General features: G+C 34.5%; 1 protein-coding gene across 2 annotated transcripts in view; it reads right to left on the reverse strand.

Moving 5' to 3' along the window:
- LAMA2 (laminin subunit alpha 2) overlaps window positions 1-14,604 on the reverse strand; it is a 622,418-nt gene that overhangs the window by 62,495 nt on the left and 545,319 nt on the right. For both annotated transcript variants that reach the window (XM_082475049.1, XM_082475048.1), the window contains exons 42-45: window positions 13,474-13,590; window positions 11,830-12,012; window positions 7,025-7,179; window positions 272-415 (exon numbers count right to left, since the gene is read on the reverse strand). In XM_082475049.1, the coding sequence (XP_082331175.1) occupies window positions 272-415; window positions 7,025-7,179; window positions 11,830-12,012; window positions 13,474-13,590 (599 nt within the window). The remainder of the gene's footprint in view (window positions 1-271; window positions 416-7,024; window positions 7,180-11,829; window positions 12,013-13,473; window positions 13,591-14,604) is intronic.

Raw genomic sequence — 14,604 nt, forward strand, 5'->3', positions numbered from 1 at the left:
ATATAATTCAAAAATAAATGCTGGTATACTCACAAATGAAAGCAGATATGTCTAAACACTGTAAAGAGTTTTCATTTCATTTGCCTTCTAACTTAATTTGACACTTCAGAACTCGGTGAGTTAAGATTCTGAGGTTTTCGAATCTGAAAGGCTACTTTATTCAATTTTGGGACCATGTTATTAGACTGTACACATTTCGCACACTACCAGGATTAACCTCTGACTATACACATACACAGTAGGCCAAAGAAAGGCTGAATGTTAGACTTACAAATTTGGCACTTCCAAGATAAAAAAGGAGGTTGTCGGCGACAGCCGTCTTTACGTTGACAATGATATTATTGTAGCTTCCTTTCTTGATTTCTGGCTTGTATGTTCGAATGCAGTCACCTCCCGAAGACACAGATACTTTGATCTTCAAGAAAAACGAGGTACAAAGAACCAAGACTAAATCTCTCAGAAAGTTTGAAGTAGCTCCCAATCACAAAGCCATCATCATCTCTTCTTTGAAGTTATTTTTCCATCAGCAAATGGTATCATTAAATGCCCATATGCAGACCCCATTATACTCATTAATGAGGGCACAGAAGAGCACCTTTCCACCAGTATTTTGACAATGAGCTGTTCACAGCCCCATGGCTTGTTAGCATGTCACTACTTTTTGAAGCATGCAACTAACAAATTCTTGCCTTCAAAACTTACTCCTTTATGAATAGGGGAACATTCTCAAGAGGTGATTTTATATGAAGCTAATGGTATAGATCTTCATTCAGGTTGTTTAATGAAATTTTACAATTCAAATTTCAGTGATTTTGGTATCATTGAAAGTAGGAAACCATTTTTCTTTTAGTTTTTGAGAGGAGATTACCTACCCTGCCATGTTCTTACAGTTGAAAGAGGCCAACTAGATTTTGTTCCAGATGTTCTAACAATAAGAAGAATAGTAATCATTCTACTCAGAACATACATTTCAGAATAAATTATACCTTTTTATTAAGTTGCCAGGAAAAGGAACGGAAACAATTTCCAGTGGCTATCATTACTAATGTATTTAACAGCTCCTTTTTCTTTTGACTAGTACTTTAAAAATTACTATAAATTGCTAAGATAGAAATTCCTATGTGACTAGAGCTGACACTGTTTGTACCAATTTTTACTTACATTTAGGGAGCCTTTCTTCAATCACAAGTAACACTAGTTGATTATTCCATTTAATTTTCTTTGGTTCATGTGTACTATCAAAAAGGTACTTTCAGGACAGCAATGTTGTTGTTTGGACTCAGAGAGATTCTGTTACTTTGTTAGTGACAGTGCTCAAAGTAGGAGGTGGAGACACATACAAAACTTCTCTCTGTCACTGATTCAAATTCCCAGCTTCAGGCTTCAGGAGGCCTCTTGGCCCTCACTAGGGGTGAATTGCCATTTTCTCATCACTTATAGCACTTTGCACACTTTGGAGAAAGCCAAGGGTCATTATTGTTACCTCCATAAAAGGGCTGTGCAAACTCCAAACAAGATAGCCTAGGACACCAAACCCATCTCCATCTTATGATGAGACAAGGAGGTGTCTTGACGACTCTAATGAGAGAGTAGGTGTTAGGCAGCACCAGTACCCCTCTCCAAGGGTGGTACAGACTACACAGAGGAGGTGCTGGATTTAAAATTGGTTGAATTCAAAAGAGAAAGCTAAGGAGCGATTTTTGGTTCTGACAAATATGTAAATTCATCTATGTTTGAGAACTCCCGGGGATACAGCAGATCTGTTGAATCTCCTGCGGATCCTGTGTAAGTCATATACTTGTACTGTTTCCTCACCTAATCTGCTATCCAAATTGCATTTCCAAGCAAAGAAAACAGTGTGCTGGAAAGGAACAGGGGCTCACCCTCATGGAGTTCTGTGTGGGGCTGGGGCTGGAATAATCTAGGGAGACTGCGGCTTAGACTGCTCTCCCTGCCCCTTCCTTCCCTCTAAGGGGGACCCAGACTGTCAACTGAGGAGCACAGTACTGGTCACCAGAGTGTTTGCTCTCTGTCCTGGAGAGTTAGTCTTCCTGCTTGCCTGGTTTTCAGTTAAGAAGGTAGCTCTTTGTTCCACAAAGATAAGAAAGGATTTCCCTTCTACATGAAATGCTAAGAGTAGATGAATCAAAATGACTTGCAGTCATCCAAAAAGAACACAGATCAAGTCCAGAAGCCTTGACAACAGATTTTTATCAAGGATTTTCTTCCCCTAGTCTTAATGAATTTTATTAGAAGGAATAATCTCAAAAGAGAACTGATAATGGTTAAAATGTCACACTGTACAATTTGTTAGAGATTTTAAAAAAGATCAAACTGCCTTAATAAAATTTACTTATTTATTTTTAACAGGAAAAAAAAAATGACTTGCAGAGAAACAGAACCGGGAAAGGTATAACTCATTTTTGTTATCTGTGATTAAACTAGCCATTATATGTTATTTTGGTTATTTCTCTTGTTATTACAAATAACTCGTATGTGTTATAAAGAACACAGTGTAGTAATACTCCTCGGTTACTGTTTAGAGAAGAAATGACTGAATATGGGTGGAATGCACGACTGATCAGGGTGAGTTTCTGTCCTTGCTTGGGTACACCTGGTAAAAATGGTAGGGGGTTACATGGCTGGAGTGTTGAAAGCGGGGTTCTCAAAGCGTTGTAGACAGAGCACCAGTACTGAAGCCTAATTCAACTGATGAGACTCCACTGCAGGACTGAAAGTCTGAGTAGCCATTTTAGAACTAAGGGTGTTTAACATCTCTAGGAGTTAAAATTAATCTGCCTTATGGCCTACTTTACATATCAAAAATATATGGATCTCTTAACAACATGGCATTGTTATACCCAATACGCCAGGAATTAATCTTGTAAAGTAACCTATTGCTCAACTCTTACACGTTTTTATAAAAATCCTCTGGATTTTCTGTTCTCTGGCTTACAGTTTTGAATATATCCTCAGTATCTGAAATATTCAGGCGGCCCAAACTATCGGTAACCAGTCAATAGCTACTAATCTCTCTGTTTAAATACCTTGTGTTTTGTTTTCCAATTATAGATATTTTTTAATATACCTTAAGACAAGTAAATCAAAGGACAATATTGATAAATTTCTCTAGGAGAAATCTCTGACATATATCCCTCTCATAAGAGGGGAGAGATTTCTGAAATACAAACATCCTCTTAAGATATTTGTTGCTATCAATTATTGTTATTTCTTTTTTATGTGTGAATTTTTGCATTTTATTTTATTTATTTTTTTATACAGCAGGTTCTTATTAGTTATCCATTATATACATATTAGTGTATATATGTCAATCCCTATCTCCCTATTCATCACACCACCCCCCCACCACTAATTATTGTTATTTCTAATGTGAACCCTTAGTAAGACTTCTAAACAAAAATCACTAAGAAGTAGGTCTCTCTGAGGCATTTCTCATACAACATTATTTACCAATTCGTCATCATGAACTCAAACATTATTGAGGATCTCATTATTATATCTATTGAATTTTCACTGCATTTTTTCATCCAGTTAACTAGGTCATTCACTTAAAAAGAGTATCAGCCACTCAATTTCAGAGTCAACAAACCAAGAGAAATCTACTTTAAAATAAATGTCTTTAATTTCTTGATCATATTGAATATGTGTTAGGGCCACATCTAGACACTCATGCCAGATTACAAATATATTTCTAAAATCGGGCAAATGTAATCTTCAATTAGTACAAAACCCATTTGCAAAAAACGTTGCCTGCTTACAAATTTCTAACATCTTACAAAAAACAAAGCACTTTGTTGAACTTCCATTTCCAAAGGTAGTTACAAATTTCCTTAAAAGGCACAGACAATGATTGTTTTTTCAAGCATGACTTTTATACCTTTCTTTCATTTTGTATTTTGAGACAGATTTTATATATTTACATGCCAGAATTTTATCTTTCTTTCCAGGGTGGTGGGGGTGGGATGAAAAAGCATTTATAACTGATGAATATATAGGCATATTTTTGGATTTCTTTACAATGAAGAAATAATGAAAATGTACAGATTTCCCTGCTTGGTAACTAAGTCAGAAAATGTGGCTAAGTGTGGGATTCACAGGAGAACAGTTACTATTACTGCTTCTTCAAACTTAACATGGCAAAATACAGGAGGGATACATCAATCTCTTTCTTTCTCTTGCCAATGCCACTGCTACAGTTGGGTCTCTTATTAAATTTGCTTCCTTCTTTCTAGTTTCTCTCATCTATCCCACAAACTACTTCTGGATTCATATTCAAAACACACTGTTCTGATTATATTGCATTTCATGTTCAAGAACTTTCAGCTTCTCCTCACCAATGAGGTTTATCTCAGGTACAATTGTGGCTAAAAGAAACTGTTTAACTTACCATTCAAGGCCTGAGAAAACCTGGCCTCCGTTGAATTTTCTAGTTTAATGTTCACTCTAACAATAGTCTTGGCGAATTAGACTGTTCTGTCATGAAATGACCCTGAAACCTCCTTTTCTCGCTGCCTTGGCTGAAGTCATTCCCTCTCCTCAGAATGTTCTTCTTCACCTTCTCATCCCATGTCCAGCACTATTCCATTTCAGAGCCTGGCTCAAATCCTTCCCTTCAGGAAATCTTCCCGCCCCGACTAGAGGTGATCTTTCCTTTCAGAAACTTAATAGCACTTCCCAGCGCTCATGGAATGTAGCACAATATCCTGCATTATCTTAGAGTTATTTGTGTATATATCTTATTTCTTCTACGGTGTTGTAAACTGTTCGAGTGGAAGAACACGCCTCACAGCATGTAACCTTGTGCATAGGAGATGCTTTTTCTGCGTTGGTTAAATCTTAAATAAAAATCCAAACCTTGGAGTAACATCGGATTTCTTTTCACCTCGTGCTTCACATATACAGTGCTCACCTGTCATTCTTACTGCCTGCAAGGTTTTCATATTGTAGTTCAATGTATGTCTTCTCAACCCTATCTGCTTCTTTTACTCTGAGTTTATGTACTTCATCTTCACTAATCTTTCTGTCATTTTCTAGGTTTCTCTTCAATTAGTCATGAATTCCTTTTCAAGGTTCACCCTGAACTTATTGTCTTGACCTGGTTTAAAGATATCAGGTATGTATAAGGAGGGAGAAGAATATACTGTCACTTGGGCATCATATTCTTGGCCACTTACTAAAAAAATAAGTTTATGGATTAAGAAAGGTTATTTCTGGTCATTTTAGCTTCACAGTTGTTTAAAAATAGGATTTTTTAGAACTACCATATGATACAGCAATTCCACTCCTGGGTATATTTCCGAAGAAAATGAAAACATTAATTTGAAAAGATACATGCACCCCAGTGTTCAGAGCAGCATTATTTACAATAGCCAAGATTTGGAAGCAACCTACGTGTAAAGAAGACGTGGTATATATATTCAATGGATCACTACTCAGCCATAAAAACAAATGAAATTCTGCCATTTGCAACAATGTGGCTGGACCTAGAGAATATTATACTTTGTGAAATCAGACAGAAAAAGACAAATACTCCATGTTATCACTTATACGTGGAATCTAAAAACTAAAACAAATGAATGTATATAACAAAACAGAAACAGACTCACAGATATAGAAAACAAACTAATGGTTACCAGTGGGAAGAAGAAAGGGGAAGGGGCAAGATAGGGGTATGGGATTAAGGGATACAAACTACTATGCATAAAATAAATAAGCTACAAGGATATATTATACAGCCCAGGGAAATATAGTCATTATTTGTAATAACTTTAAATGGAGTATAGTCTATAAAAATATTGAATCACAATGTTGTACACCTGAAACTAATATAATACTGCCAATCAACTATATGTCAATAAAAATAAATAAATAATTAAATAAATTTTAAAAATGGAATTTTTAAAATTGAAGTACAGTTGATTTACAATGTTGTATTAGTTTCTGATGTACAGCAAAGTGATTCAGTTATATACATGTATATATATATACACATATATACACATATATATATTCTTTTTCAGATCCTTTTCCATAATAGGTTATTACCAGATATTGAATATAGTTCCCTGTGCTATACAGTAGGATCCTGTTGTTTATCTATAATACATAAAATCATGTATATCTGTTAATCCCAAGCTCCTAATTTATCCCCCCTTTTCCCCTTTGGTAACCATTAAGTTTGTTTTCTATGATTGTGAGTCTGTTTCTGTTTTGTAAATAAGTTCATTTGTATCAAAAAATGGAATTTTTGAGATGGAAGGCTTGGGTATCTAAAAAGATTTCAGTTTAAGCCTGATAACATGAAAACTGTTATTTTTTTTCATTCTATTTCTAAAAAGATCATAAGATGACTTCACAAGGCTGAAGTTTCATATTGGCATTTACAGTTCTGTCCTGGTTCATTAAGATGCTACCTTCTAGAAAGTTTTGCCTCTATCCTTATAGTCTTCTAACTGGGTTAATAAAGAGCAAAATTTTGAGACAAGTGAAATGTTTCCTATCCTTGCTCCAAAAAATTGTAGAAATTGTAAGCAAAATAATTTTTGGTTGCTTGTACTCAGACAAAAGAATATATAGAAAATACTAGTTCCTCTACGCTATTATTCCTTATAACCTTGTCCGTTCATTCCTTCTACAGCCTCACTGGTTGGCCTGTTTCGCTTTCATTAAGAGCAAGGCACTCTCATCCATGCCTTTTTAGTACACGAAACTCAGGCTTTCATTCTTACAGTTTGTATTAACTCTATTCAAACAATAATAAAATAGATCAGAACTTTCATTTCTAAAACAGTAAGTAGTGATTATTCTTCTCAAGAAGTGTCTTTTGAAATTTATGGGAAAAATATCTAATCTTCCATTCCCCACCTCACCTGCAAATAGCTTCAAATTAAAGGAAAAGAACCAGTGATCATTCAGCAGGATACACTGAAGGAAGGTATTCCTTCTGGGAATAATACCAAAAATTACAATCATTTACTGATAACTGAAAGCAGAAAGAGCTTACAGAATTGGCCTGCTTCCGGGCTTGGTTTATCAGTTCTTTTATCTCAGAGATGTTTTTCTTCAGGTTATCCTCAAGTTCCTTGATGGGTTTGAGTTTATCTATCAGTCGATCAGCTTCTTGTTCTAGATTTTTTACAGTGGCATCTGCATCTGCAACTGCATAGAACAAGATTAGTGCATACCATGCACTCACACGCATACACACACACACACAGAGAGACACAGACACACATGCACATGCATGCACACACAGACACACATACACAGAAATGAAAATAGCAGTATGCTTAAGTAAATAATGGAAAAGATTTCACCTCATCCACACGACAAAAGCAAGGCCATGACAGTTGAAGCAGTTTGTGATGGCAAATGGAAGTATTTTAGTTGGGACTCAAGCAGACCAGAGGAGGAGATGTTAGAGAAAGAAGGCCAACACTTTGGTTTTGTGATTAAGGTGAAAGTTTGCACTGAAGATTGAGAATATGATGAACTTAATGCAATGCTTAATTTCTAGCTTCAGCCCCAAAGCTAACCTTTATAGCATAGAACTATAGTCATAGAATCAAGGAATTGGAAAGGCATCTTTAAAATGTCACCTAGTCTGTCCAAGCCAGAACTGTATTTAAATCAGGATTCTCACACAAAACTGGTTTTCCTTCTTTTTCTCACTGGCTTTCTTTGTATATCTTAACGAGAAAAGCTATAAAAATGTCTTCTGAAAAACATCTCAATGTTGAACAATCCTTCGACTGAAGGCCTGTGTTATACTTTAATTAAATCTTTCATGCTGCAGTTCATTTTCATTTTGAAGAATAGTTGATTCTCCTGCTCTTCACGTTAGGTTGAACCACATTAAACTGTCACTTTTGCAGTTAAAATTTAAAGAAGGTTGAATATTGACAATTTTAAAAGGGGTTTAACCCTAAAATAATTGAAGGTTATCACTGATCCTTAGACGTCCGGCTTGTGCTTTTCATAGGAGGGCAAATGACACACAGAAAATCAATTATTCTGTCCCTAGGATGCTGGCAGTCTTATCCAAACCACGTCATTAATTATCTGATCGAGCGTGTATTGTTCTGTTTTCTGTCATTGCGACCCTGATGAAAAAGAGAAACTGCTTAAGGTCCAAGGCTTTTGGCCCTGATGAACTATGAACGATCTGGGAATTAATCCTTAGGAATGAATCAGATGTGCTTGAAAGGAAGTAAGTTATTTTAAAACTAGGTTTTGAAGTAAGTATTTTGAACTCATGCTCATAAATATGAGTTATATTGTTAGTGATGTTTAAAAAGAACTTGGTCTATTATTTTATTTTATTTTTATAAATTTATTTATTTTAGACTGCACTGGGTCTTCGTTGCCGCACGCGGGCTTTCTCTAGTTGCAGCGAGCGGGAGCTACTCTTCATTGCAGTGTGTGGGCTTCTCATTGCGGTGGATTCTCTTGTTGCGGAGCACGGGCTCTAGGTGCGCGGGCTCAGTAGTTGTGGTGCAGGGGCCTAGTTGCTCTGCGGCATGTGGGATCCTCCTGGACCAGGGCTCGAACCTGTGTCCCCCGCATTGGCAGGCGGATTCTTAACTACTGCCCCACCAGGGAAGGCCCATGGTCTATCATTAACTTCAACTAATAGAGTTGCTAGATCAAGAACTGACTCTTCTGAAATGCGGGTTATTGAGGTCAAAGCTCTTGTTACATAACTGTATAGGTATTCAACATAAAGACAGTTACCCCTCTGTTTTTCCACTTAAATAAACCATTTATCCATTTTCTCCCTTCCTTTAATTCCCCAATATTACTCTGATATTCTAAAAGTTATTCTAGAAGTGAGAAAAAGTGACTTAGATTTAGATTCATGAGAATGAAAAAAGGGCTATGCAGGGACTACTTAGACAAGTAATGGATCCTTTTCTTCTAAAGCTCCCAGAAGCTTTTATCAAATGTTTCAAAATGGAACCTGGAGGTCCCCCAATCCCCTACTTTTTTTTTTCCCCTCTATTCTTCTGTAGCAGTAGAAGTCATAAGGAAATTATCTTCTTGAGGTTTTAAAAATAAATAACCTGTGATATTGAGTCTGATGCTCTCTTGTGCAGTAGTTTTTGAAAACTTCTCACTTTCTTCCATAATTATTTGTGTGGATTTTAAAATCATTGCTGAAGATAGATTTTAATAACAATGTTTTACTAGAAAATTATCTATCTCTTTTAGGCTTTACAATTTATTAGCATAGAGCTTTGCCAAGTCTCTTACCTGCTAAATTTCTTCCCTTATCTTGTTATATGTCCTTCAGAACTTTGCCTATTTGTGCTTTATTTTTCTTGATTAAGCCTGTCAGGCCTCTAAAATTTTTTATCTTTTTATTCCTAAAGATATACTGCTTGAATTTATCACATCTATTATTTTCGGTCTTCTAATTCATTAACTCTTTTTTATCTTCTTTCTTTTAGTTAATTTTATTTTGTCTGACTTATAGAGTTGATTGCTTAAACTGTTTATTTCAATGCTTTTTAGTAATGAAATTGTGTTCATTTTCCACTGAGGACCGCCTTCATCGTATTTCTCAGGTTTTGATATGCTGGATTTTATTATTACTATTTTCTATTTTGCAGTTTTATTTTTGACTTGGAATTTAAACTATGAAATTGTTTAAGACAGAATATTTTTATATCCCAGTGATTGCTCACTTGTTAAGATCTGATTTTATTAATTTTGTTTTATGCATTTCCAAATATAATGCTCTTGAAGTTGAGAATAATTACTTGTAAGGGGGGGAGTGAGCTTCGGGGGGAACAGCAACAACAGCAATGTAGATTTTAATCGATTTAAATCCTGCTAGAAAGAAGTCATTTGGACTTCAGTGGCTGCATATATGTTATCAGAAGCATCATAATTTAGTTGAATCTGTGGGAGAATTCAATTTTCTACTTTTATATGGATAACAGATATTTCACTAACTTTTCAAACACACAATTAAAATATTTATGTCAAATATATTCACATACTAACTTTTTGTAAGGGAAGATTCCTTTATTAATCCAGCATTAACCCTGTGACACTGAAAAGAATAGCTATCCAATGTTTAAAGCAATACTAAAACATGGAAACATGCAAAGCTGAAGCTTCTTGCAATAGGCAACCAAGCATAAAAATTACTAAAAGGTATGCAAGTAAACATATACATACTGATTTCTTCAGGTAATTTCATATGGAAGTAAAACAGAAAAATAGAAAATTCATGAGAAAATATTTTTAATAGGTATTATAAAGTAGTGATTATCAAAAAAATAGAACTTTTCACAACAGGTGCTAATTACAAATTCACCCCATTTTAAGTCATACTAGCGTTGTCAAGTAAAAGTCCACAAAAACGTGGCATTTAGCAGCCATTGTTCATATTAAAAGGAGCTTTATTATAATGTTCTAATAAGATAGAAACAGACCCAGTTTAATTAGTGTTTATAGATATTAACTATTTCTTTTGATAGATGATAGAATCATAAAAGTGAGATAAATATTATAAAAAGGCCACTCTCAGCTGAGAATCAATCTGAAAATGAATGAAATGATACCTTAACTTACAGAATAAAAGAGAGAGTGACATTTACTTTAAAACTTATTTTCATTCATTTCTTGGGGGGAAATATTGTAATTTGGCATGACTCTGAACCAATTATTCAGATGGTATCTTTGAACTACAGGGGTAAGCTAACTCTGGGCTTACATAAGAAATAAATTTAAAACTATATATCTCTTCTTTTTCTTCCCTGAAGAAATGATGAGGAGTGAAATCCTTCTCCCTAGCTCTGAAGTGCATGTCAGCTGTGTTTGTACTCTTCCTTGCTCAGGAAGGAGTCATGCTAGTTGTATCTATTATTTCATAGCATCATTAGCCTTTGATATGAGGCAAAGGTGCTGAAAAATCAGGCTCCACTCCCCTGTCGAACAGCATCTGGATTATACAGCGTATAACGTCAATAACTGTGTTTTTGTTATTACACTCTACAAATATTTTAATTCCCAATAAATATATTGGTGCTATATAAAGAGGGCTAATCTCTTGAGACTGACAAGTACAAAGAATCAAGCATCTCCTTTGGTGAAATCACATACTAAAATAACATTTTATCACTTGAAAGAATAAAAAATATTAAAAATCATAATGTTTATTGAGTAAAATTAATAACTTAAATTATTATATTTAGTTCTCTCACATTTTCTTGTAAATCCTTGTTAACTCAATATAGTTTAATGCAATGTACAAAAGATGTGAAGAAATATTCTTCTTGATAAACTAGATAAAAATTTTAATTTCCTGATAATGTTAACTAACCAGAATCTAAGTAATAAAATATTAATATTTTCCAATTTGAATGCATTTCAAGTTGATCCCATTTAATATCCTGTTCTAACAGGCCTGCTAATAAGACTGCTCCTTGACCTCTAGGTTCTATGGAATTTCACCAACTCCGAGGATATAATTTCCCAAGTATAACTGTATTTTCAATTACACTAAAGGATTTAAAAATATTTGGCATCCCTATACCAAATATCATGTAGATTTGAGAATTCCTAATTTCCTCTCAACTGGACGAAATTTGAATAAGATAAGCTCTAGTGCAGAGCTGGGAGTCTTGGATTCTGTTTCTGGAGCTGCACGCGCTCAATTCCTGAGCCCAGTCTATGAAGGGAGGAGGGCAGACTACACCACTACGAGGGTCCCTTCCTGCTCTAACAGTTATGAGTCTAGGATACTTTTATAGTGTGAAGAAATAAATGACATAATCAAAGTGAAAAAGCACATCTTACTGTTCTTTGAAGGATCTTTTATCACGGCATTTGTTTTGGCTACACTGTCTGCCAGTTGATTATAATTTTTCTTCAGGCCATCAAGATTCTGGTGGAGATCTTTAATCTGTGCCAGTACATCTTTAGCTGTGTCGTTGGCTTGTCTTGCTTTGTCCTTAACAGCTTGCAGTTTAGCGGCTGTGTCTGTCAGCAGAAGATGGTATGAGAAACAAAACAAAGGGTCTGGAGTTAGTGGCTTAATCCATGCTTGTCAAAGCGAGGCTGTGGCTGGCTGACCTCAGGGACACAGGCACAGAGGGAAAGGCTGAACTTTGTCTCATTCAGTCATAGCAAATGAAGTACATTTTTAGCTAAATTGAATTTTCTCAGGGACCTTTGCTATGAATACCTGATTAGCTCTTAAAATAGCAATGTGATTGTTCTAAATGTTCATTGTGTAAGGGTATATTGTGATTTGCTGCTGAACATATTAAAGAGAGAAGTTTATCCACATGAGTCAAACAGCTTCATCAAAAGTAGGTTTAAGATTTAATCTGCATTTCTGAGGTGGGGGGGAGGGAATGAATGTGTTTCAATTTTAGTATAAAGAGACTTTTTCAGATATATTAGACCTTGTGTTTGTGCATTTATATTTGTTTTCAGCATTGGAAATTTTCTATGTACATCTTTACTACTGAAGAGGTGACATGAAAATCGGAAAAGTTACTTAGGATTTTTAATGTTAAAAAAGTAAAAATCATTAAGGTTTTAATATTTCCTGTTTTGTATAGATTTATGTGTTTCCTTCACCATAATTTGTATAAAAAACATATATATGTGCCTAGTAGTATGTTGTAGATTAGTGGTTAAGACCACAGCCTCTGAAGTTAAACTGCGAGGTTCAAATCATATATGCCTCTTTTAACAATGGCCCTTAGTATCCCTAAGTTTGTCCCCTATAAACTGGAGATAATAATGCTGTTTACCTTGTAGGATTAGTATGAGGATTACATACACTTAACATAAGCATATTGAATAAGCACTCAAAAATGTTAGCAACCCTTGTTATTGTTATATCATGCTACTAAAATATAAAAATAGTATCCCTAAAAGAATAGTGCTTTCAGGAACTAATACCAAACATTAACTCCAAGTACGTGTAATAGGTAGAAAGATATTACAGACATGGTTCAATTCTTAATGTCTTAATGTTTTTGAAAGCTAAAACATTTAAGTAACAGAACTTTGCCAATAAAGATATGCTGAAAGGCAGTTGGCTCTACCTATTATTGTAGGTACTGTAATAAGCTGCAATTGTGTACATCAACATTGTAGAGAATAGTGTCTGTATGATTTTATTTTTCCCACCAATATAAGATTTCCTGGGCCGAAACATGGAAGGACAATACAATAATAAGATGTCTGTATTTTCCTTTTTGTAATTTATTCCAAAGAATGTCAGCTAGGGTAACAAATGATAAATATCACAGTGTAAAGTAGGATTTAGTTTCTCATTCTCACAAAGAAGAATTCATAAGTAAGAAAACTGTTATCGAATAGCCTGACAATGGTACAAATAAAGTGTTAGGGAAAAAAGGCAGAAGTTAGAACATTCTTTAAGAGTTCATATCCACTGGCACGGTTTGCAGTGTCCTGAATGCTTACCATTTGGAATGGCTGATAACTTTTCCAAAGTGTCATTCAAAGCTCTCAGGAGATCCCTGTTTCTGACATTGGCATTGTCTAATCTGATTGTCAAGCCATTCAGATGGTCATCATTTTCTGTGAACAAAAAACAAAAAAGGATGAAATAATTTTAATCATCTCTGAACTGATACATGGATATAAAATTTCAGGTTATTTTAATAAAATGTTAGTTAAAAGCAAGAAATTGATTTACTTTATTGGCATCTATCCATAAATATATTTCAGATCAGAATATAAAATATGTGTTTATATGACCATTTGACACTTCAACATGTTCAACAATTACATTTTCTTCTTGGTATCTGATCTTTATTTGACTTAATTTGATGGTTTTCTATGGAGAAAAAACTTTGACAGATTTGGTCTTTTATGCATTTATAATGATGCCCTCTTGACATCACTCCCATTAATGTCATTATTTTAAAAATTTTATTACCAAAAGGAATTACTGAATTAGCTTTTAAAAATCTCAACTAGATATGACTGTTAAGCAGAATCTCCCAACTTTACTAAACATCACTTATTAATATTTATTTGAAAAAAACAATAATCAAAAGAATGAATAAATAGCTTCTAGCACATTTCCAATTTTTTATAGAGAAAATAATATTTTACAAATTACTTCAAGTAGGCTTTATATAGGTTTTTTCTTGCTACTTTAGCACGCTTCCTTTAAAATTAAAATATATTATTCACCATTACTAATATAATATTACTAGTGTAAAATTTCCAGCTTCTCTCCACTAATTTTTAACATGTCTGAATTTTAAGTTAGTTTGTATATAATATTGTATTTTATAGCATATAAAAACTAGCAATGGAACAAGTAAGGCAGTTAATGATGGTGTGAGCGACAGTGTACTAAAACCTTTCATTTTATACCTGGTTGTGCTGGTTAAATCGTTTTCTCTGTGCAAATATTTTTGCTTTTTTATTTAAAACAGTTAAATAAATAAGCAACTTGGACTGGGGAAGACCGTTATTTGCCAACACCAAGACTGTTGTTTTCGTCACTTTCCTAGTACCCAGAGTGGGCAGACCAGGAGAGACTACATCTCACAGAACAGAGCCAGAACAGTCTTGATTTGA

This window comes from Balaenoptera physalus, assembly GCF_965194825.1.
Source record: "Balaenoptera physalus genome assembly, chromosome: 9".
Classification (NCBI taxonomy): Eukaryota; Metazoa; Chordata; class Mammalia; order Artiodactyla; family Balaenopteridae; genus Balaenoptera; species Balaenoptera physalus.